This window comes from Oncorhynchus mykiss, chromosome 3 (genome assembly GCF_013265735.2).
Source record: "Oncorhynchus mykiss isolate Arlee chromosome 3, USDA_OmykA_1.1, whole genome shotgun sequence".
Lineage (NCBI taxonomy): Eukaryota > Metazoa > Chordata > Actinopteri > Salmoniformes > Salmonidae > Oncorhynchus > Oncorhynchus mykiss.
The window spans coordinates 2605617-2631614 of record NC_048567.1 but is presented as its reverse complement, the minus strand read 5'-3'; the positions used below and the strand labels follow the sequence as shown (position 1 = coordinate 2631614).

Genomic DNA, 25998 nt, shown 5'->3' with positions numbered 1-25998 from the left:
TTTCTAACACTACGACCAGCAGCTACTACTGTCTTCTTTCTACCACTACGACCAGCAGCTACTCCTCTCCCCTTTCTACCACTACGACCAGGCAACTACTCCTCTCTACGACCTTGCTCTCTCTAGCAGCTAACTCCTGGACCAATGGGAGTTCTGGTCTGCCAGGCTGAGACATAAGGCTCCATTCTCTCTCTCAGGCTTTATTTGCCGGAGCATTATAGAGCCTGTTTAAAGACATCACACAGTGTGTGTGTGTGTGTGTGTGTGTGTGTGTGTGCGTGCGTGCGTGCGTGCGTGCATGTGTGTGTGTGTGTGTGTGTGTGCACGTGCTTGCGGTGAGTGCCCACAGAGAGGATAAGGAGGGTGATAGAGAGATGGGAGCATTTAGCAGTTTACCTCACCGAGGCACGCAGACTTAGAGTTGGAGAACAGTCAAACCAAGAACTGCACTTCCCCCCTCATACCTCACACTGTAGTGTAGGCCAATTAGAGACAGACTAGAAGGCCCCATGGAGGCCCACTGGCTCAGCAGATCTGGAGGTAACTGCTGCTGGAGGGTCATATTCTAGTCTGGTCTGTCTCTCTGCTACAACCCCAGAGGTCATATTCTTGTCTGGTCTGTCTCTCTATTACAACCCCAGAGGTCATATTCTAGTCTGGTCTGTCTCTCTACTACAACCCCAGAGGTCCTATTCTAGTCTGGTCTGTCTCTCATCAACAACCCCAGAGGTCATATTCTAGTCTGGTCTGTCTCTCTACTACAACCCCAGAGGTCCTATTCTAGTCTGGTCTGTCTCTCATCAACAACCCCAGAGGTCATATTCTAGTCTGGTCTGTCTCTCTGCTACAACCCCAGAGGTCATATTCTAGTCTGGTCTGTCTCTCATCAACAACCCCAGAGGTCATATTCTAGTCTGGTCTGTCTCTCTGCTACAACCCCAGAGGTCATATTCTAGTCTGGTCTGTCTCTCATCAACAACCCCAGAGGTCATATTCTAGTCTGGTCTGTCTCTCTACTACAATCCCAGAGGTCATATTCTAGTCTGGTCTGTCTCTCTACTACAACCCCAGAGGTCATATTCTAGTCTGGTCTGTCTCTCATCAACAACCCCAGAGGTCATATTCTAGTCTGGTCTGTCTCTCTACTACAACCCCAGAGGTCATATTCTAGTCTGGTCTGTCTCTCTGCTACAACCCCAGAGGTCATATTCTAGTCTGGTCTGTCTCTCTACTACAACCCCAGAGGTCATATTCTAGTCTGGTCTGTCTCTCTACTACAACCCCAGAGGTCATATTCTAGTCTGGTCTGTCTCTCTGCTACAACCCCAGAAGTCATATTCTAGTCTGGTCTGTCTCTCTACTACAACCCCAGAGGTCATATTCTAGTCTGGTCTGTCTCTCTGCTACAACCCCAGAGGTCATATTCTAGTCTGGTCTGTCTCTCTGCTACAACCCCAGAGGTCATATTCTAGTCTGGTCTGTCTCTCATCAACAACCCCAGAGGTCATATTCTAGTCTGGTCTGTCTCTCTACTACAACCCCAGAGGTTATATTCTAGTCTGGTCTGACTCTCTACTACAACCCCAGAGGTCATATTCTAGTCTGGTCTGTCTCTCTACTACAACCCCAGAGGTCATATTCTAGTCTGGTCTGTCTCTCTACTACAACCCCAGAGGTCATATTCTAGTCTGGTCTGTCTCTCATCAACAACCCCAGAGGTCATATTCTAGTCTGGTCTGTCTCTCTACTACAACCCCAGAGGTCATATTCTAGTCTGGTCTGTCTCTCTGCTACAACCCCAGAGGTCATATTCTAGTCTGGTCTGTCTCTCTACTACAACCCCAGAGGTCATATTCTAGTCTGGTCTGTCTCTCTACTACAACCCCAGAGGTCATATTCTAGTCTGGTCTGTCTCTCTGCTACAACCCCAGAGGTCATATTCTAGTCTGGTCTGTCTCTCTACTACAACCACAGAGGTCATATTCTAGTCTGGTCTGTCTCTCTGCTACAACCCCAGAGGTCATATTCTAGTCTGGTCTGTCTCTCTGTTACAACCCCAGAGGTCATATTCTAGTCTGGTCTGTCTCTCTACTACAACCCCAGAGGTCCTATTCTAGTCTGGTCTGTCTCTCATCAACAACCCCAGAGGTCATATTCTAGTCTGGTCTGTCTCTCTACTACAACCCAAGAGGTTACATTCTAGTCTGGTCTGACTCTCTACTACAACCCCAGAGGTCATATTCTAGTCTGGTCTGTCTCTCGACTACAACCCCAGAGGTCATATTCTAGTCTGGTCTGTCTCTCTACTACAACCCCAGAGGTCATATTCTAGTCTGGTCTGTCTCTCATCAACAACCCCAGAGGTCATATTCTAGTCTGGTCTGTCTCTCTATTACAACCCCAGAGGTCATATTCTAGTCTGGTCTGTCTCTCTACTACAACCCCAGAGGTCATATTCTAGTCTGGTCTGTCTCTCTGCTACAACCCCAGAGGTCATATTCTAGTCTGGTCTGTCTCTCATCAACAACCCCAGAGGTCATATTCTAGTCTGGTCTGTCTCTCTACTACAACCCCAGAGGTCATATTCTAGTCTGGTCTGTCTCTCTATTACAACCCCAGAGGTCATATTCTAGTCTGGTCTGTCTCTCTACTACAATCCCAGAGGTCATATTCTAGTCTGGTCTGTCTCTCTACCACAACCCCAGAGGTCATATTCTAGTCTGGTCTGTCTCTCTATTACAACCCCAGAGGTCATATTCTAGTCTGGTCTGTCTCTCTACTACAACCCCAGAGGTCATATTCTAGTCTGGTCTGTCTCTCTACTACAACCCCAGAGGTCATATTCTAGTCTGTCTCTCTACTACAACCCCAGAGGTCATATTCTAGTCTGGTCTGTCTCTCTGCTACAACCCCAGAGGTCATATTCTAGTCTGGTCTGTCTCTCTACTACAACCCCAGAGGTCATATTCTAGTCTATTCTGTCTCTCTGCTACATCCCCAGAGGTCATATTCTAGTCTGGTCTGTCTCTCTACTACAACCCCAGAGGTCATATTCTAGTCTGGTCTGTCTCTCTACTACAACCCCAGAGGTCATATTCTAGTCTGGTCTGTCTCTCTACTACAACCCCAGAGGTCATATTCTAGTCTGGTCTGTCTCTCTACTACAACCCCAGAGGTCATATTCTAGTCTGGTCTGTCTCTCATCAACAACACCAGAGGTCATATTCTAGTCTGGTCTGTCTCTCTATTACAACCCCAGAGGTCATATTCTAGTCTGGTCTGTCTCTCTGCTACAACCCCAGAGGTCATATTCTAGTCTGGTCTGACTCTCTACTACAACCCCAGAGGTCATATTCTAGTCTGGTCTGCGAACATGTTTGCCAAGTCAGCTCTCTGCTAACCATTGGCTAGGCCTGGTCATTGCGTTACACACGAACACACACACACGCCCGGGCGCATACACACACACACACAAAACCACTGCTAAGATCACTATTCTGCTCTGCAAACACCTCAGGGATTTTAATGAGGTTTTATTTTCCTTATAGTAAGTTAAAGATCTACTTGACATTTTTTCCCTAGTTTCAAAATTCCTCTGGTTCTTTCTGAACGTTTTTGATCTGGAGAGCTGGGTGTCTATGGAAGTACGGCCAAGTAGGTCAGAAAAAAATGAAACGAATGAAAATGATCCGTCCTCTGAGGGATGACTGGATCTGATGGGAAACAGTGTATCTGAGGCCTTCAACGGGGCTGGGACTCCTGGAGGTTTAACACAGCTGACTTCTAACTGGCTGTCAAAAAGTTAACAAACACACCAACAACGTAGAAAAAAAACATTTCTGGCTTCTAAACATTTGCCTTGAAGCCAGGATCGGAATGTTAAAAAGTGTGAGCTTTATGTGTGCTTATAGCAGCTAGCTAGACTACATAACATAAGAGAAAAACACGTATTTTCTAATGCATTTCACATGTTGAATCTATTACGTGCTCAATAACAGCACCTTGTGTGATCTTTCTGTGTCAAACCAGTAAAATAAGTTCTTGAGGATTTACACATTTACTAATCAGGTGTCAATCACTGTCACACACCCACGTAAAAACAACACCAGGGCCAACGCCTAAATGTTCCCAGAATTCCACCCAGAATTCCATATGGCCCTATTCGCAAAACATCAGACAGACACTCCCCAGGAAGGTTTAGTCAGGCTCCCACTGCTCTATCCATGTAACCATTACCTTAGTCAGGCTCCCACTGCTCTATCCATGTAATCATTACCTCAGTCAGGCTCCCACTGCTCTATCCATGTAATCTGTACCTCAGTCAGGCTCCCACTGCTCTATCCATGTAATCATTACCTCAGTCAGGTTCCCACTGCTCTATCCATGTAATCATTACCTCAGTCAGGCTCCCACTGCTCTATCCATGTAATCATTACCTCAGTCAGGCTCCCACTGCTCTATCCATGTAACCATTACCTCAGTCAGGCTCCCACCGCTCTACCCATGTAATCATTACCTCAGTCAGGCTCCCACTGTTCTACCCATGTAATCATTACCTCAGTCAGGCTCCCACTGTTCTACCCATGTAATCATTACCTCAGTCAGGCTCCCACTGCTCTATCCATGTAATCTGTACCTCAGTCAGGCTCTCACTCCTCTATCCATGTAATCATTACCTCAATCAGGCTCCCACTTCTCCATCCATGTAATCTGTACCTCAGTCAGGCTCCCACTTCTCCATCCATGTAATCTGTACCTCAGTCAGGCTCCCACTTCTCCATCCATGTAATCTGCACAAATATTCCCGGGACCTCAGCATCTCTCACACCACATTATGGCCAGGTGCCACAGTCAATTACAATCACTAACTGAGATTACAGCAGAGAGAGCAGGGTTAGAGATGGTGCCGAGGATTGGGAGTCATAATCCCACTGGGTAGTTCCATGGTTCCATCCAGCCGGCCTCCAGCCCTCCACAACTCAGGGTGTGGAAGTGATTATAGCCCCTAAGCTCCTGTGACATGGATATCTCCAGGCTTTTTAAACACTCTGTCTGTCAGAGGGTCATACTTTCATCAGGTTGGAAAGACACTAGGCATGACACAGGTGGCTCTGGAATGTTGCTTATAACCTGGAACCTCCAGAGGTGGAAAAAGTATCCAATTGTCAAACTTGAGTAAAAGTAAAAATACCTTAATAGAAAATGAAATGAAAGACACCTAGTAAAATACTACTTGAGTAAAAGTCTAAAAGTATTTGGTTTTAAATATACTTAAGTATCAAAAGAAAATGTCATTGTTAAAATATACTTAAGTATCAAAAGTAGAAGTAACTACTCTACAATTCCTCATATAAAGCAAACCAGACAGCATAGTTTTCTTGTTTTTTTTGTTTACACACGAAGTATGTGTTTAGTGAGTCCGCCAGATCAGAGGCAGTAGGGATGACTGGGGATGTTCTCTTGATAAGTGTATGAATTAGACAATTTTCCTGTCCTGCTAGGCATTCAAAACGTAACGAGTACTTTTAGGTGTCAGGGAAAATGTATGGAGTAAAAAGTACATCATTTTCTTTAGGAATGTAGAGAAGTAGAAGTAAAAGTAAAAGTTGTCAAAAAGATCAATATTAGAGTAAAGTACAAATACCCCAAAACACTAATTAAAACTATTTGTACTTAAGTACTTCACACCACTGGTAACCTCTATTGTTAGAACCTCTATGGTAGACAGAGGGACTTTCTCCTTCAGAATGAGATATACATGTTGAACCTGGAGAAGTGTTGCTGTTCTAACCTCCAGTATAGCACAGTGGCCAGTCTCAGGTCTGTTGCTGTTCTAACCTCCAGTATACCACAGTGGCCAGTCTCAGGTCTGTTGCTGTTCTAACCTCCAGTATAGCACAGTGGCCAGTCTCAGGTCTGTTGCTGTTCTAACCTCCAGTATAGCACAGTGGTCAGTCTCAGGTCTGTTGCTGTTCTAACCTCCAGTATAGCACAGTGGCCAGTCTCAGGTCTGTTGCTGTTCTAACCTCCAGTATAGCATAGTGGCCAGTCTCAGGTCTGATGCTGTTCTAACCTCCAGTATAACACAGTGGCCAGTCTCAGGTCTGTTGCTGTTCTAACCTCCAGTATAGCACAGTGGCCAGTCTCAGGTTTGTTGCTGTTCTAACCTCCAGTATAGCACAGTGGCCAGTCTCAGGTCTGTTGCTGTTCTAACCTCCAGTATAGCACAGTGGCCAGTCTCAGGTCTGTTGCTGTTCTAACCTCCAGTATAGCACAGTGGCCAGTCTCAGGTCTGTTGCTGTTCTAACCTCCAGTATAGCACAGTGGCCAGTCTCAGGTTTGTTGCTGTTCTAACCTCCAGTATAGCACAGTGGCCAGTCTCAGGTTTGTTGCTGTTCTAACCTCCAGTATAGCACAGTGGCCAGTCTCAGGTCTGTTGCTGTTCTAACCTCCAGTATAGCACAGTGGCCAGTCTCAGGTCTGTTGCTGTTCTAACCGCCAGTATAGCACAGTCGCCAGTCTCAGGTCTGTTGCTGTTCTAACCTCCAGTATAACACAGTGGCCAGTCTCAGGTCTGATGCTGTTCTAACCTCCAGGATAGCAGAGTGGCCAGACATTTAGACCAAGGCAGTAAGCTCAACTACAGCAGTATTTTGACTGGGGTTTTGAAAGCATGTCTGCATTCCAAATGGCACTATATTCCTTGTTTAGTGCACAATTCAGTCCAGAGCCCTATAGGCCCTAGTCAAAGTGTTGCACTATTTACGTAATAGGGAACCATTTTGGATGCAGACATATTACTATAACAGCAGCTGGAATGTGTAAACAGCAACAAACTCCGGGTAAAATACAGATTTCTTTCTACGTAGGGAATTAATAATATATTACAAAGTTGAAGTTGAGTTGCTGAAATATCCCATACTGCAAAAACACTGAGAAAGAAAATAAACCCAAATGGAACAAGTGAAGGTGAAATACCTCATCAGGCCTTTTTACAAGCCGAATAATCATAAAGAATCAACAACAGTGCACAGCGGGGGGTTGTGAACTTGGTCACATCCACTCCATAAAAAGCCAGCAGGCAGAATTACCCTGCTATTACAAATAATACCAGGCCGCCTTCCCCTAAACCCCCTCAATCCCCCTCTACACCCCCCGGCCTTCTCAGACACACTGTGTAGGTTTAATGACACACATCCATACCAGACAGAGACAGTTGGCACGGCGATGCCCCTGGCAGCCTCCCCCTTTGACGAGAGAAGAAGCAGACCACTTTAACCTCACAAGGCTCTCTCTTGACTTCAATAAGCCTCCCAATGACTTTTGATGAAACTGGGAAATGAGAGTAGTGTCTCGGGTCCAATGGAAACACAGAGCCCAGTGAACAGCCTATGAACACAAATACATCCATAGATGCTTGTGGTCTGGCCGACCAGGAAGTCTCATGCCAACTGTGGGTTGGTCTCACATCGACTGAGAGCTGTGCGGAACATGGATGTCATATCAACACAGTGCAGGGTAGAGCTGAGCAGGTAAACCCAGATGGACTGAATAAAAGAACATGGAGGTGGACACTGTACTCAAATAAATACTGTACTTTCATATTATAAAGACAGATTCAAGCCACACATTTATGTGTATATAGGATGGGAATCATTATTCGGCTGAACTTGAGCAGGATGATCTCAAATGCAAAGTCCTGTTCATTCATTACTTCATTTTGCTGTCAAAATACAGTACATGTTTTTGAAGATGAATAACTTTGAGATAAAATACTGGGCTATTTACAAATACAGATTGGATTTGATACTGTACATTGGATATTATATTGTAAACGTGTAATAATAGAGTAATGATGTAATAATGTATTGTGTGAGTGATGATGTAGGCTGTAGTTGTGTTTTGTTGTGATGTAATAATAGAGTAATGATGTAATAATGTATTGTGTGATGTATTGTGTTAGTGATGATGTAGGCTGTAGTTGTGTTTTGTTGTGATGTAATAATAGAGTAATGATGTAATAATGTATTGTGTGATGTATTGTGTTAGTGATGATGAAGGCTGTAGTTGTGTTTTGTTGTGATGTAATAATAGAGTAATGATGTAATAATGTATTGTGTGATGTATTGTGTTAGTGATGATGTAGGCTGCAGTTGTGTTTTGTTATGATGTAATAATAGAGTAATGATGTAATAATGTATTGTGTGATGTATTGGGTTAGTAATGATGTAGGCTGTAGTTGTGTTTTGTTGTGATGTAATAATAGAGTAATGATGTAATAATGTATTGTGTGATGTATTGTGTTAGTGATGATGTAGGCTGTAGTTGTGTTTTGTTGTGATGTAATAATAGAGTAATGATGTAATAATGTATTGTGTGAGGTATTGTGTTAGTGATGATGTAGGCTGTAGTTGTGTTTTGTTGTGATGTAATAATAGAGTAATGATGTAATAATGTATTGTGTGATGTATTGTGTTAGTGATGATGAAGGCTGTAGTTGTGTTTTGTAATGATGTAATAATGGAGTAATGATGTAATAATGTATTGTGTGATGTATTGTGTTAATGATGATGTAGGCTGTAGTTATGTTTTGTTGTGGTGTAATAGAGTAATGATGTAATAATGTATTGTGTTATTGATGATGAAGGCTGTAGTTGTGTTTTGTTGTGATGTAATAATGTATTGTGTGATGTATTGTGTTAGTGATGATGAAGGCTGTAGTTGTGTTTTGTAATGATGTAATAATGGAGTAATGATGTAATAATGTATTGTGTGATGTATTGTGTTAATGATGATGTAGGCTGTAGTTGTGTTTTGTTGTGATGTAATAATAGAGTAATGATGTAATAATGTATTGTGTTAGTGATGATGTAGGCTGTAGTTGTGTTTTGTTGTGATGTAATAATAGAGTAATGATGTAATAATGTATTGTGTGATGTATTGTGTTAGTGATGATGTAGGCTGTAGTTGTGTTTTGTTGTGATGTAATAATAGAGTAATGATGTAATAATGTATTGTGTGATGTATTGTGTTAGTGATGATGTAGGCTGTAGTTGTGTTTTGTTGTGATGTAATAATAGAGTAATGATGTAATAATGTATTGTGTTAGTGATGATGTAGGCTGTAGTTGTGTTTTGTTGTGATGTAATAATAGAGTAATGATGTAATAATGTATTGTGTGATGTATTGTGTTAGTGATGATGTAGGCTGTAGTTGTGTTTTGTTGTGACGTAACCGTTTGAACCCTGTTTGAACCCCAGGAAGAGTAGCTGCTGCCTTGGCAGTAATTGGGATCCTAAGAAATACTAAATACAAAAAAAATCTAAGTGAGGGCTTCGTTATCAAGAACGCTGGAAGTACAACTAATCCTGAGGTGAGGAGGTGATTACCCATGATCCTTCATGCCCAGTGTCCACTGTTCTTAAAGCCGGGTGTACACTACACAACTTTTCAAATTGAATAGAATAGAATAAAACTTTAGCTCAAACTTTTTTTGTTATCACCTTCCATTAAAACAATCACATACACTCTCACATCATACACATACGTTCTCACATCATACACATACATTCTCACATCATACACTCTCACATCATACACATACACTCTCACATCATACACATACACTCTCACATCATACATTCTCACATCATACATTCTCACATCATACACATACACTCTCACATCATACACATACACTCTCACATCATACACATACACTCTCACATCATACATTCTCACATCATACATTCTCACATCATACATTCTCACATCATACATTCTCACATCATACACATACATTCTCACATCATACACATACATTCTCACATCATACATTCTCACACATACATTCTCACATCATACACATACATTCTCACATCATACATTCTCACATCATACACTCTCACATCATACACATACACTCTCACATCATACACATACACTCTCACATCATACACATACACTCTCACATCATACACATACACTCTCACATCATACACATACATTCTCACATCATACACATACACTCTCACATCATACACATACACTCTCACATCATACACATACATTCTCACATCATACATTCTCACATCATACACATACATTCTCACATCATACACATACACTCTCACATCATACACATACACTCTCACATCATACACATACATTCTCACATCATACACATACATTCTCACATCATACATTCTCACATCATACACTCTCACATCATACACATACACTCTCACATCATACACATACATTCTCACATCATACACATACATTCTCACATCATACACATACATTCTCACATCATACACATACATTCTCACATCATACACATACATTCTCACATCATACACATACATTCTCACATCATACATTCTCACATCATACACATACACTCTCACATCATACACTCTCACATCATACACATACATTCTAACATCATACACATACATTCTCACATCATACACATACACTCTCACATCATACACTCTCACATCATACACATACACTCTCACATCAAACATTCTCACATCATACATTCTCACATCATACACATACACTCTCACATCATACACATACATTCTCACATCATACACATACATTCTCACATCATACATTCTCACATCATACACATACATTCTCACATCATACATTCTCACATCATACACATACACATACATTCTCACATCATACACATACATTCTCACATCATACATTCTCACATCATACACATACATTCTCACATCATACATTCTCACATCATACATTCTCACATCATACACATACATTCTCACATCATACATTCTCACATCATACATTCTCACATCATACACATACATTCTCACATCATACACATACATTCTCACATCATACATTCTCACATCATACATTCTCACATCATACACATACATTCTCACATCATACATTCTCACATCATACATTCTCACATCATACACATACATTCTCACATCATACATTCTCACATCATACATTCTCACATCATACATTCTCACATCATACATTCCCACATCATACATTCTCACGTCATACATTCTCACATCATACATTCTCACATCATACATTCTCACATCATACACATACATTCTCACATCATACACATACGTTCTCACATCATACACATTTAAACCAGTCAGTCCATCATGTTGCATACTAACAACATAGAGGACATGAATACATTCACTCACAGCCGACCGTTGTCCCAACTTCACTAGATAGATAAGTACATATACTGATACAATTTACTTCTCATTTATGAGTCCAACAGCACAAAGAACGAAGGAATGTTTGAACATGTTCTTCCTGCCACGGGCAAATCCTAACATCACTGAGCCTCTCACATTAAACGTTGGTCTTCCCTGTAGTTTTTTGTCTTGCCAGCGTAGTGGTGCGCACACTAAACGATGTGGTACACCTGGTAGTGAGGATTCTCCATCCCACGCTGTCTCGCCAAAACAACGATGTGACGATGTGATTACATTTAACTTAGCTACAACGAGCTGTGGTTCAAAGCAGCCTCAGAAACGTTTTCAGTCAGACATTCACTCTTGCCATACAGAGTGTAAATATATAGCCAACATTTTGGATTTAATAACATTACTTGTGAACTTCAGACCTGTAATGATTCGACACTTTTGCTTTGAGGCAAGTACAAACACATACTAGTAGTAGTCATGGCTCCTGCTGGAGAGTCGACACATTCTGGATGATGTGAAACAATGTCATCATCTCACTGAATTCTTCTCTGGCGAGCTCTCATTGGCTATTGTTGATCAGCGTTCTCAAAACGTGTCGTTGCACAGCTCACACTACAAGAACATCAACGGGATGTCTGGGACTGCTCAAAGACAAGATTGGTAGCCCTCAGATTGCGTCTCTGACCCGCTCACATGAAACAAGCATCGTGACGGCCGCGCCTCCCGAGTAGGGGATTTTGTCTCCGATCTCCAAAAGTTGACGGGGACGGACAAATCTGGGCCAAAATTGTGTAGTGTACAGCCGGCTTAAGTTGTTCAGGTGTCATCACTGCTCTCTTCATCTGCCAAACAGAGAGACCAGGGATGCATAAATAACATGAATAACAACAAGACTCAGGTCAAATGCAGTGTACTACACAAGGAATAGGGTGCCATTTGGGATGTCAGCCAGGTATTTTAAGTGACATGGGTGGAGGAATACCTTGTAAACTCTATGGCAATTGTAGGGTTGAAAAACAACCAACCAATAACATCCCTACTTTGCCACTTCGATAAGTGTTGGCACCCACATCCAGGGCCTTCAAGATGTCCACCCAGACATCACTGAGAACCCTCTGAAGGAATGACAAGATACCCACCCAGACATCACTGAGAACCATCTGAAGGAATGACAAGATACCCACCCAGACATCACTGAGAACCCTCTGAAGGAATGACAAGATACCCACCCAGACATCACTGAGAACCCTCTGAAGGAATGACAAGATGTCCACCCAGACATCACTGAGAACCCTCTGAAGGAATGACAAGATGTCCACCCAGACATCACTGAGAATCATCTGAAGGAATGACAAGATACCCACCCAGACATCACTGAGAACCCTCTGAAGGAATGACATGATGTCCACCCAGACATCACTGAGAACCCTCTGAAGGAATGACAAGATGTCCACCCAGACATCACTGAGAACCCTCTGAAGGAATGACAAGATACCCACCCAGACATCACTGAGAACCCTCTGAAGGAATGACAAGATGTCCACCCAGACATCACTGAGAACCCTCTGAAGGAATGACAAGATGTCCACCCAGACATCACTGAGAACCCTCTGAAGGAATGACAAGATACCCACCCAGACATCACTGAGAACCCTCTGAATGAATGACAAGATGTCCACCCAGACATCACTGAGAACCCTCTGAAGGAATGACAAGATACCCACCCAGACATCACTGAGAACCCTCTGAAGGAATGACATGATGTCCACCCAGACATCACTGAGAACCCTCTGAAGGAATGACAAGATACCCACCCAGACATCACTGAGAACCCTCTGAAGGAATGACAAGATGTCCACCCAGACATCACTGAGAACCCTCTGAATGAATGACAAGATGTCCACCCAGACATCACTGAGAACCCTCTGAAGGAATGACAAGATACCCACCCAGACATCACTGAGAACCCTCTGAAGGAATGACAAATGGAATGTTCTGCACCAATGGCTGTTGACAATCGGCTGATACTGTATCAAACTACCTTAGATGTCAGAAAATGTGTGAGACAAAATACAGGAAGTGTTTCGTCTGAGTCTAACAGTTGGTCGACAACAGGCTCCATTGACTGACAAATGAATCATAAGGCTTTTGGTATTACTGTTGAAATCCCTTGTAGTTGAATCACAGGATTGGCCTTATTCCCTAGACTAGAGAGCGCTGGGCTCCAGGTGAGGTAAAGCCTGTCATCTTAGCTCGTCAACCCCCTCCGCTCCCCACACTCCACCCCGCCTACAGAGAGCAGCTTAAGGGCGGGACAGCTCAATTGGCTAAAACGGGGGGAGGCCAGGAAAAGGGATTATTTCAGTCATTCAACCTGAACGAGAATGGGTGTCATTGTGATCCTCATCACTGTAATAAAATCAAATTAGACTGGGGGAATATAGGGAGCAGGAAGGTATTTCAGGAAGGTATCCCCCAAGCAAGGGATTGAAATACCTTTTTTTCTCTCTCTTCTCTTCCTCAAAACAATGATGACATTGTATTGACCTGCTAGTTAGAGATGGAGGAATACCTCTGAACAGAACAGTTTCTCTCCCTCCCCCTCTCCCCCCCTCCCCTCCCTCCCCCTCTCCCCCCCTCCCCTCCCCTCTCCCCCTCTGTGGGGGATTTTCAGAATCTTCTTTGTATTAACTACAGTACAGCACTGCTGTACAACAGACTTCAAGCCAGTCTTGAGTAATACATATTTATGGTTCATAACAGCTCATTGAAACCACAGAAAGGAACATGAAAAGGTATTCTTACTTAGACCACTGTAGCTTGGCTTGTTATGAATGCACCTGCAAGGTAGTGCTAGTCGTGCCTTCAATCAGAACCACTTTGGACTCAACCCAGCCTGAACTTCAATCAGCACCACTCTGGACACAATTCCAGCCTGATCTTCAAACAGCACCACTCTGGACTCAATCCGAGCCTGATCTTCAAACAGCACCACTCTGGACTCAATCCGAGCCTGATCTTCAAACAGCACCACTCTGAACTCAATCCGAGCCTGATCTTCAAACAGCACCACTCTGGACTCAATCCAAGCCTGATCTTCAAACAGCACCACTCTGAACTCAATCCGAGTCTGATCTTCAAACAGCACCACTCTGAACTCAATCCGACCCTGATCTTCAAACAGCACCACTCTGAACTCAATCCAAGCCTGATCTTCAAACAGCACCACTCTGAACTCAATCCCAGACTGATCTTTTGAAGTGTAGAGAATATGACCTACCTTTTTTTACCTGTACAATACAAATATAAATGTGCTGGCGGTACAAGTTTTACAATACTGTACATATTCCTCAGTAAACATCATTTATAAGATTATACGTTTGTTTTCTTATTATGGAAAGACCTCATGAAATGGAGATATAAGGGCATGATCAGCTATTGAAATAGGTTGTTGAGACAGAGTGTTATGAAAGGCCTTACCCTCCCTCCTGAAAGCCCTCGAGTTCATCTCTCTGTTCTGCCAGGGTAGACTCCAAGTCCAGGTAGCTCCCATTTTGGGAGAGCTGGAGGGCACAGTCATCAAGCTAGATAGGAGATAAAGACAAAGATTGCATCATTAATAATTCCCGCTTCATACAACTAAAGTTATTATACAGCATAGCTATTATAGATTACCTAGCTACAACATATACAACTAAATAATGCAAGGCTAGTATCAAACTGTTGCATGTACGTCCACTATGAGGCAACATGGGAAAACATCAAATGACAAACCCCTTGATTTGGCCAATGTTAACGCCAGCCAATAGCACACAACTTAGCTATCCATGGACAAACCATGGTGCTCGGTTTCCCTCCAACTGCCCAGAGGAAAATTTAACTCAGTCAAAACATGGTCTGTACGTAGGCTGGATGGATATAGCCGTCCATAGCTAACATGTCTGAGTCTGAGCTGCTCTAGACTGTCTAGGGAGTCTGAGTCTGTGCTGCTCTAGACTGTCTAGGCAGTCTGAGTCTGTGCTGCTCTAGACTGTCTAGGGAGTCTGAGTCTGAGCTGCTCTAGACTGTCTAGGGAGTCTGAGTCTGTGCTGCTCTAGACTGTCTAGGGAGTCTGAGTCTGTGCTGCTCTAGACTGTCTAGGGAGTCTGAGTCTGTGCTGCTCTAGACTGTCTAGGGAGTCTGAGTCTGTGCTGCTCTAGACTGTCTAGGGAGTCTGAGTCTGTGCTGCTCTAGACTGTCTAGGGAGTCTGAGTCTGTGCTGCTCTAGACTGTCTAGGGAGTCTGAGTCTGTGCTGCTCTAGACTGTCTAGGGAGTCTGAGTCTGTGCTGCTCTAGACTGTCTAGGGAGTATGAGTCTGAACTGCTCTAGGCTGTCTAGGGAGTCTGAGTCTGAGCTGCTCTAGGCTGTCTAGGCTGTCTGAGTCTGTGCTGCTCTAGGCTGTCTGAGTCTGTGCTGCTCTAGGCTGTCTGAGTCTGAGCTGCTCTAGGCTGCCTAGGGAGTCTGAATCAGAGCTGCTCTAGGCTGTCTAGGCTGTCTAGGCTGTCTGAGTGTGCTACAGAGGGTAAATAAACCGTTTGAGAAGGAATCCATTTTCCTCCTGTTGTTGACCCTGCAGCGTTTGGTTTTCAGGTATAGTAGGCCTATACAGAGACAGACAACACAAGGCAGAGAGAAAACTATCATTGTTCTAGTTTGTCAAATATGCGCCGCTAACTAGCTGCATCGAGAGCGGTACCCAGTACCCGCTGAAGAAAAACAACCAATGTGAAAATCCCAATACTAACTGTTTTGGAAATTACAATTGTGATTTGTCCCGGCTCTGATGTGGTTCCATTTCCTCCACTTGAATTACTGTAACTTAATTAAACATGGAGAAAGGGCAAAGGGAGGTTGCTAACTGGAAAATACATTATGGAGGGGAGCAGCTTTGATCTGATCAGCCACTCGTGTTTGTTTTTGGCTGTACTGCAGCGCCCAAGGACTGTGTCAAGATGGAGAAGTGGAACAAAACATGTGGTCAGCTAAGATAACATACTGACTGACTGAAACTGTCTTGTCTCTTTCCTTTAAAGAGATATAAAGCAACAAAAAAAAAAATTATTATTGGAAACATTCTTCTCAAAGTTCTACCTGAAATATCACAGGCAGCACACAAGGCTGATCTGTTCAGGAGTGGACAGACACAGTGAAGAGCTACCTTTGGGAAAACAGACTACTTCAAGGCCTGGGATAGGTTTTCTTTAAGATGCTCTTACTGTAAGTCTGAGAGAGAGAGAGAGTTTCAGCAGATTACAGGACAGATTCAGCACTGACAGGATATACAGTGTTTGGTACAGGCCAAAGTTAGGCCTACTATATTTAGGTCCATGAGGAGCAGGCATGCCTTGAAGACCTATAGGATGGAATGGGTGTGACATGAAACTAAGCAGGACATGGAAAGGACTAAAAATTATAATATCATCTATCCAGGGGTCTATCATCTATAAAGATACACTAGACATATCATCTTGGACTGACAGGATGACATAACAGAACAACATACAGTACAGGGGGATTGTTTCAGTCCAGTGTAGCACGTTGTGAGTCCACCTGTTCATACAACTGATACAGAAATATAGAACTACAGAAAAGACATTGAGTTCCTCTCCTCTTAAGACTCTTAAGACACAGTAAACTCAGTATCAGGAGCTGAAATGGACAAAAACATGGGGCAGCAGTCAAAGCAGTAACCAGCAATTAGTGTGAATCCAAAAAATGCATTTCTCTACATAGAGGTTATGACACAAAACCTCAGCAAGTCAGGCCAGAGCAGACAGGCCGTACTAGTGAAGCACACACACACACACACACACACACACACACACACACACACACACACACACACACACACACACACACACACACACACACACACACACACACACACACACACACACACACACACACACACACACACAGTCTCTTTTGGCTATAATAGACCTGATGGATTACAGATCACAGCCATAGTATCCAGGCCAGAAATGCCTTAGTGATCCACAGAAACGGTCCTTAATCCATGAACAGTGCTCATAGATTAACGGCAGAGGCAGGAGATGTGTTGTCCCCTGCCCAGCCCAGGATTTGAACCTGAGCAACAAGGCCCTGTGGTCCCAGAGTCCAGAGAAGTAACCACCAATCCTGCTCACAGTCTCACACTGAGGCCTGTCCTCTCCCTACCACCACACTGAGGCCTGGCCTCTCCCTACCACCACACTGAGGCCTGGCCTCTCCCTACCACCACACGGAGGCCTGGCCTCTCCCTACCACCACACTGAGGCCTGGCCTCTCCCTATCACCACACTGAGGCCTCTCCCTACCACCACACTGAGGCCTGGCCTCTCTCTACCACCACACTGAGGCCTGTCCTCTCCCTACCACCACACTGAGGCCTCTCCCTACCACCACACTGAGGCCTATCCTCTCCCTACCACCACACTGAGGCCTGGCCTCTCCCTACCACCACACTGAGGCCTGTCCTCTCCCTACCACCACACTGAGGCCTCTCCTCTCCCTACCACCACACTGAGGCCTGTCCTCTCCCTACCACCACACTGAGGCCTCTCCCTACCACCACACTGAGGCCTATCCTCTCCCTACCACCAGACTGAGGCCTGGCCTCTCCCTACCACCACACTGAGGCCTGGCCTCTCCCTACCACCACACTGAGGCCTGACCTCTCCCTACCACCACACTGAGGCCTGTCCTCTCCCTACCACCACACTGAGGCCTGGCCTCTCCCTACCACCACACTGAGGCCTGGCCTCTCCCTACCACCACACTGAGGCCTGGCCTCTCCCTACCACCACACTGAGGCCTGGCCTCTCCCTATCACCACACTGAGGCCTCTCCCTACCACCACACTGAGGCCTGGCCTCTCTCTACCACCACACTGAGGCCTGTCCTCTCCCTACCACCACACTGAGGCCTCTCCCTACCACCACACTGAGGCCTATCCTCTCCCTACCACCACACTGAGGCCTGGCCTCTCCCTACCACCACACTGAGGCCTGTCCTCTCCCTACCACCACACTGAGGCCTGTCCTCTCCCTACCACCACACTGAGGCCTGTCCTCTCCCTACCACCACACTGAGGCCTGTCCTCTCCCTACCACCACACTGAGGCCTCTCCCTACCACCACACTGAGTCCTCTCCCTACCACCACACTGAGGCCTGTCCTCCCCCTACCACCACAATGTGGTTCATCGGCCAGAGAGGCAGGCAGTTAGGCAGTGACAGCTACAAATAAAGAACATACAATTCTCCAATTCAAAATGCATCTCACCCTCAATGTCTTCCTGCAGCTGCGTTGTTGTGGGTGTAGAGGCTGACAAGGGGAAAACATACCCCATGTTTGGGATTGATAAATAACTCACTTATCAGCGCTGCATGTGAAAAATGTTTAACACTATTTATTTGTGGGGGGAATGAACAATTGGAAACTTTTGTGTGCCCTTTACTTGAGGGTTTCAGTTGGAACCAGTGAACGTTTTGATGGCACTGCCTCTACATCAAGTCTGGGCAGAGGTCCAACCTTATTTCTGTCTACGGTGGATATGTTGTCTGTGGTCTCTTTCCCAAGACAGTGGAATTAGCACGCTCTTTAAAATACACTATACACATGAGAGAGACCACAACAGTAATCTTCTGTCGAGCATGCAAGGGATGAGCCTGAACAAGGAGCTACAGTAGCTCTGTGTGAATGCAGAACTCTATGCTCCGAAACACAGAGAAACTTGGAGACTGACAGGCCAAACCTCAACTGTACATAACAATGAGTAATACAGTCCACCCACAGAACAAACCTAGATTTTACAGCATTTAGCAGAACTTGTTATTAAGAGCCCCTGGAATCTCTCTGGAATAATTAGCAGGAAGACAATCTTCAGAAAAAAAGTGAATTTGTTAAAGAGTGTGTACATCTTTCAAAGACTGACGGTCCTGCGTTCCTCTCGGCCCTCGAATAACGTTGAGGTGTGTCAGAGCGGATGCTTTCTGGCATTCCAAATAAATTGACCCTGACCCCTCAGAGTATTTTAGAGAGGCAGGAAAATATCAGAAGCGACTTGACTATGTTCCTTTGAACTATTGCTTTTGCACAGTATGTTCACTGTTGTGAACCTTTTCATTGGGCAGTACATCTGTGATGAACTGTGGCATAGGGTGCATCCCAAATGCCACCCTATTCCCTTTATAGTGCACTTCCTTTGAAGAGAACTCTGGCACAAAGTAGTGCACTATAGGGAACATGGTGCCATATCAAATCAAATCACATTTGATTGGTCCCATACACATATTTAGCAGACGCTATTGCAGGTGTAGTGAAATGTGTGTGTTCCTAGCTCAAACAGTGCAGTAATATCTAAGGATACACAACAATACACACAAATCCCCAAAATTAAGAAATACAGAAATATTAGAAAGAGCAATGTCAGAATCCAGAATATAAATAAAGATGTATATCTTGGTGTGCACAGACAGTATGGACAGTATATGAATAGAAAAGGTGTGTACAGTAGTAGTTATATAGGATGAGCCTGAACTAGAATACAGTATATACATATAAAGTGGGTAAAACAGTATGTAAACATTAATAAAGTGACCAGTGTTCCATGACTCTGTACATAGGGCAGCAGTCTCTAAGGTGCAGGGTAGAGTATCGGGTGGTAGCCAGCTAGTAACAGTGACTAAGTTCAGGGCAGGGTACTGGGCGGAGGCCTGCTGGTGGTGACTATTTAACAGTCTGATGGCCTGGAGATAGAAGCTGTTTTTCAGTCTCTCGGTCCCAGCTTTGATGCACCTGTACTGTCTTCTCCTTCTAGATGGTAGCGGGGTGAACAGGCCGTAGCTTGGGTGGCTGAGGTCCTTCATGATCCTCTAGATGGTAGCGGGGTGAACAGGCCGTAGCTTGGGTGGCTGAGGTCCTTCATGATCCTCTAGATGGTAGCGGGGTGAACAGGCCGTAGCTTGGGTGGCTGAAGTCCTTCATGATCCTCTAGATGGTAGCGGGGTGGCTGAAGTCCTTCATGATCCTCTAGAAGGTAGCGGGGTGAACAGGCCGTAGCTTGGGTGGCTGAAGTCCTTCATGATCCTCTAGATGGTAGCGGGGTGGCTGAGGTCCTTCATGATCCTCTTGGCCTGACTGTGACACCAGGTGCTGTAGGTGACCTGGAGGGCAGGCAGTGTGCCCCCGGTGATGCGTTGGGCTGATTGTGGGACACAGCCCTAGCATACTGAATGCACTCTGTCTATTCACAGTCTGCCTAGTCGTCCAAAAGCAAAATACATTATGCGATGAAATCCTGAGTCAGGCCATGCCTCGTACGTTCTGTTCTATCTAACTCTGATCAAGTATGTTCAGTGGTATCTACACAAAGAGGATGCTGAGTGCTCTTTGAAGGTTAGACTTTGTGTATAAGTAAAATAAGGCAATCAATGCTCGTGCACAAAGAGATTGTAAATCCAACACAAACTGAATATGATACTGATTGTGTGTGAATGCTCACAGGGCATTGCCTAATGGAGCTGATTGTCAATGTCAGCAATGAGAAAGACCAGGCAGGCAGGTCCCCATGGCATCATCATCTCTAGGCAGACGTCTGCACTACTTCTCCCCAGAGAGACACCAGTCAGCCAGGTTGGAACTGACAGGAGCAGGAGAGGGAGGGAGCAAGTCTGGGACAACAGCAGCATCTGCTAGTGTGCTGTCCTGTCTGGCTCCCCTGGTACCATGTGTTAGCACTGGGCTATTAATACCAGTCTGTACACCCACTCTCAGTCATCCCCAGATGTAGCGGGGTGGGGAGGCAACCCTGTGAGACACAGGCGGTCAATGGTATGACTGTGCAATTGGGAACTTGCATTTCTGTCTTAATGTGTTTGTACGTGTGTTTACTGGTGTCTATGGAAGTAAATACCAACCAATAACTCACTGAAGACAGGTGGATGTGAAAATGTTAAACACAAAGCGGAGAAAACGTTCAGGTTTCAACATAGACATAAAGGATACGTTCTCCCCTTTTAGACAGTCCTCTGGTATCTGCCTGGGCTCTAATGGACAACTACAGCTTCTGCTGTCTGGTTAGCCAGTTGAAGCTAACCGCTAGTGCATCAGTTAGTTCACAGGCAGGGCATCACAGAGCCTTTTCGTTGGCACCCTGCGGTCCCATAGGCCTTCTGCTGAACTGCCTTCAGCTTAAACTAAGGCTGGTGCAGCAGGAGATGGAGACCAATCGAGTGTGGAAACCAAACATGTAGAGCCAGCCTTTTTGTCAGTCTCCCTCTCTGCCCTTTTCCTCAGAGGAGCCAGCAGGGAGAGAGTTCCCTTCCCATCCTGTTGGTCAGAGCAGAGAGGAGTGGAATGGGTTCTAGAATGAAAACCAGGCTCTGTGGTGTTCCACAGCATCCTGTGGGTTCCGTGACGTATTATCTACAGAGCTTTTTTCAAACCCAGTGAAAAAGACAATTGATCTGACAGAATGAAGAAAGATCCCAAATGAACTTTGTATTAGGGACCTGCATGACTTTTCAACTGGGGCTGAGATGAACGCTCAACATAAGAGTCAGCTCCTCTGTCTCCAAACCCAATGGGCCTCTCCTCCTCTTCACTCTGTTTAAATGTCATGGTTAGAGGAAGAGGCCCTCTGACAATGTGTTTAGATGCAGATAAATCCAAAAGGACTGGGAAGTAGGTTTGTAGCTCAACTGGAGAGGGAGGGATCCTCTGAATGATCATCAGAGACAAAGAATAGCTAAGCATCTGGTTGACATCATTTGTCACTGTTAGGGATTTTCTAAAAGAACGCTGAACCACAAGGTACTGAGAAGGAGAGCCCATTTTCTTTCATCTGGTCGAAACTGGCAATAGAATGGTATGGGTTTAGGCCAACTATTGGCCGAAGCAGACATAACAGTGAATATCTAGGAACATATCACCTCCTGAAATATGTGTGGATAAAGGAAGACAGGCATGAGGCATGAGTGGCCAAACAACAATGGTAAATCCAGTGAAGATGAGAAATGACACTGAAATGGAAAAGTAGGTTAGCTTTGAGAGCTATGTTGAGAACGATAGGTCAAAATGTCTACTAATCAAAAGAGCCAGCCAATGATTCAGCATAGTTGACACGGAGATGATTAAACAAGGCAAGGATGCTATACCTATGATGTCAGAGTCACAAGAGAGAATGGGTACCGGAAAGCATTCTGAGTATAGACTTTCAAAGACTGGTTGATCAAAAGGACAAGCAGTGTCTGAATACCATTCTGTAAGAACAATAGATCCCTGGATGTGGCCTGAAAGGACCAAATAGAAGCACGGAATTCAGAGTTGGAAGTCAAAGTTGTGCAAAGAACCACAAGATGACAAGATGTCATACATAGTTTAGCGTTTAACTGTTACATTTCTTTCTTGCTTTGTTTGTTTGTCTTTTCACTAAAACCGCACAATAATATTGTCTTTCTCAGCGACCCCGTTAGACACCAAAGGGCACATTAGCCATTGTGTGGTTGTTGCATCAGTCCTCTACGACAGTGGTTCCCAACCTTTTTTTGGTTACTGTACCACCAACTGAATTTAGCTCTGCCCGGAGTACCACTGCAGCACCCGCTCATGTGTATTTTACCAGTAGGCCTATGGTCCTTGTACCCCTGGTTGGGAATCACTGTTCTACGGTAATAGAGTCATTGTTAGGTTGCAAAGGGAGTGTATATTGCTGTAAATGTACTAGGTTTACCAGTAAACTACAAGAATTTTGCTATCGTTCAAAGATTTTATGTAATCTGTCACAAGACATCTAGTGGCCCTTTTGGGTACTTCAGGTTATCTCAGGTGTCTAATTATCTCTGGTCCTCTCTCCGGCCTTATCACAAGTAAAATATATGAAATCATTTAATAAGATGATTTTAAAACAGAAAATACAATGACAAAGCTGTAAAACATTCTCCTAAAAATAAACCATCAACTTAGTGAATATCATTGGTGTTTAATATGAGGGTTTCAGCATGAAATATCCTCTTTTGTTTTTACACACTTGTATTTATTTGACTATGGCGTCAACATGTATTCGTTGTGAATGTTTTGCCGTTAAACTGGTGGCAGGTGTGTGAGAAAAGTCAATGGTTGGAAGAGTTGCAGAGTTAATTGAAAATAATGCCATTCTTGATTAGATGCTTTTTAAAATTTAATTAGACCATTTTTATTTAAACCATATGGTCTATTTACTAGAAACTCATGGACAATATGGACACAGATATAAAAATGAATACTATATATATATATATATATATATATATATATATTTTGTTAAGTTATTCAAGTATAAATGACAAAGGTTACAATAGATTGCCATAGATGTTCTGTTAATTACCACATTCACAGAAGGTTCCGATAACGTTGGTGAATTACTGGTAGCTTTGCAACCCTAGTTGTGGTGAAGAGATCAGGTCAGCTAAACAGAGGTTTACTGTTGTGGTCACCATTTAACTAGTCTCAGAAATGCCAGACCTAGGGCAGCAGGAACATGGTTAATGTGGGCTAGGCAAGGCAACCGATCTGCCTAGGGAGAATACCATTTAACTAGTCTCAGCTGCTTGTCCCCCTGACCAAGGCCATGGCATGGCAGTCTAGTTCACACCCGTCCAATCTATAGTCTGTGTCCCAAATGGAAGCCAATCCCCTAGGTATGTAGTACACTTCTTTTGACCTAGTTCCTCTGAGTTATGGAATGCTGAATACCCTATGGGCCGTTGTCAAAAGAAGTGCTCTATATAGGGAAAAGGATGCTCTTTGGGACAAGGCCTAGGTCTGTCCATACATTCCAGCATGGTCCTCATCAGCTGTCCATGCATGCAGCGTTCCACCAGACTCCAGTGAATACCACACGCACACCGCCCCTAAAACCAGTCCTCTGGCACAGTATTCATTGGTTGTTTACATTTTGGAAATGGTTTGAATTGACTGTCAAACCAATGATGTCTCATTCTCCCAGGCCGGTAGCATCAATCAAGAGGATGTTTACTTTACACCCATTAATGGTTTCTCCATACTGATTAGAGGAAAGTATTAATGCCACTGAGCTGTGGATTACATGCAGTCATTGCTATCGTGGGGAGTCATAGCCATGGATATCCTGTGTAGGCTGACCCAAATCACTGATGTACAGTACAGTACCCATCCTGAAACCTGTTAACAGTTGACTGGACTCTTGATTGGTTATGATTGGTTACATTTGGTCCTGAAATAGATCAATATGTCCTCCATTTCAGAAAAAAATATTCTAGTCATTAACTTTTGTCATACTGGCGACTCAGTGGTGCCAAAGCCTAAAACGTTAAAGTGAACACAGTAAAATAACTATGTTGACTAACAATTTTGAGTTAGGGATATGAGTTTGCAACAGTTACAATTGCATTTATGTCATTACCATTGACATCACTGTGCGTCAATATTGATATGACAAAACAACCCAAATTGGCTACATTCTCCAATTTCTATGGATAGAAAAATTGCAAAGCATACAACAAAATTCAGTTGCCAGAACTAATAAACACTTGACAACACTTGACATACCTTGTGTGGGGCTTTGAGAAGCCTGTGGACTCCAGCAATCTGATTGATAAGGGGGATATCTTCCCTGAAAGTGTACTGAGGCGGTCTGGTCGGCTCAGGAAAATTGGTGCTGTTGAATGGATCAGTATCATCTAAGAACTGTACCCTGCATACAAACGTAGCCATGATGTTGTATCCATGCAAGTTGGTTTTTTAGAACTCAGGTTTCAAAAAGTAGAAGCGCTCCGTCTGGAGAAATCCTTTGATATGACGCGCAACCCCGCACCGGACTGCTGGTCCCAACAACAAATCCAAATCCACCGAGCCGTCAGGTTTTCTGCAGCAGGCAGCAAGTCCTGCTCTGCTCTCTCAATTATCGATGCACCCTCCTCTCCATTCGCCCCATACAGGCTCACATAAATAAAGACACTGAACGCCGTCACACGGTAATATAAATCCAGTATCCTTCGCCCTGTCCTGAAGACTTTTCCAGCTATTATTCTCTCGTTCAGAATAATGTCAATTGTGTAGCGATGAGAGGGACGGCAGTATCCAAGGGCATTGCAGGCAGCCAGGCAGGCAAGGTGCTGAAGCAGACTGCGCTGAAGACGGTACTGCTAGACTTGGCGTCTGACGGTAACGTTAGTGGGATAGGGACTCCCTCCTCCAGCGCAAACTCGGCCAGTAGCAGCAGACTGCGCTGAAGACGGTACTGCTAGACTTGGCGTCTGACGGTAACGTTAGTGGGATAGGGACTCCCTCCTCCAGCGCAAACTCGGCCAGTAGCAGCAGACTGCGCTTAAGACGGTACTGCTAGACTTGGCGTCTGACGGTAACGTTAGTGGGATAGGGACTCCCTCCTCCAGCGCAAACTCGGCCAGTAGCAGCAGACAGCGCTGTCAGGGCGATGCAGGACGGGACCTTCACATTATATGCGTGTTGGTGACCTCCTGTGGCCGTGTGAAGAGAGGCTTGAAATACAATGCATTGTGGCCTGTAGCCTGTGGGGACAGTACAGTAGCTTACTGACCACAGATACTGAAACTTTGGAAGATTGTTGTTGTATGAATTGATTGGATAAAGGAAATGATAATATGTTACCTATAGCTATAATTATATTAATAACAATGATGATTTGTTCTGGTTTTGTGTTGCCATGTTCAAATCAAAATCAAATCAAATTATATTT

At 44.2% G+C, this 25998-nt stretch overlaps 1 protein-coding gene across 2 annotated transcripts in view; it reads right to left on the bottom strand.

Moving 5' to 3' along the window:
* Positions 1–25592, bottom strand: part of fhod3b (formin homology 2 domain containing 3b) — a 247317-nt gene extending 221725 nt beyond the window's left edge. Inside the window, exons 1-2 of one of the 2 annotated variants that reach the window (XM_036965704.1) lie at positions 24831–25592; positions 14703–14806 (exon numbers count right to left, since the gene is read on the bottom strand). In XM_036965704.1, the coding sequence (XP_036821599.1) occupies positions 14703–14806; positions 24831–24995 (269 nt within the window). In that variant the 5' untranslated portion in view covers positions 24996–25592. The remainder of the gene's footprint in view (positions 1–14702; positions 14807–24830) is intronic. The other variant, XM_036965706.1, reaches the window with a different exon arrangement.
* Between the last annotated feature and the right edge of the window lie 406 nt (positions 25593–25998).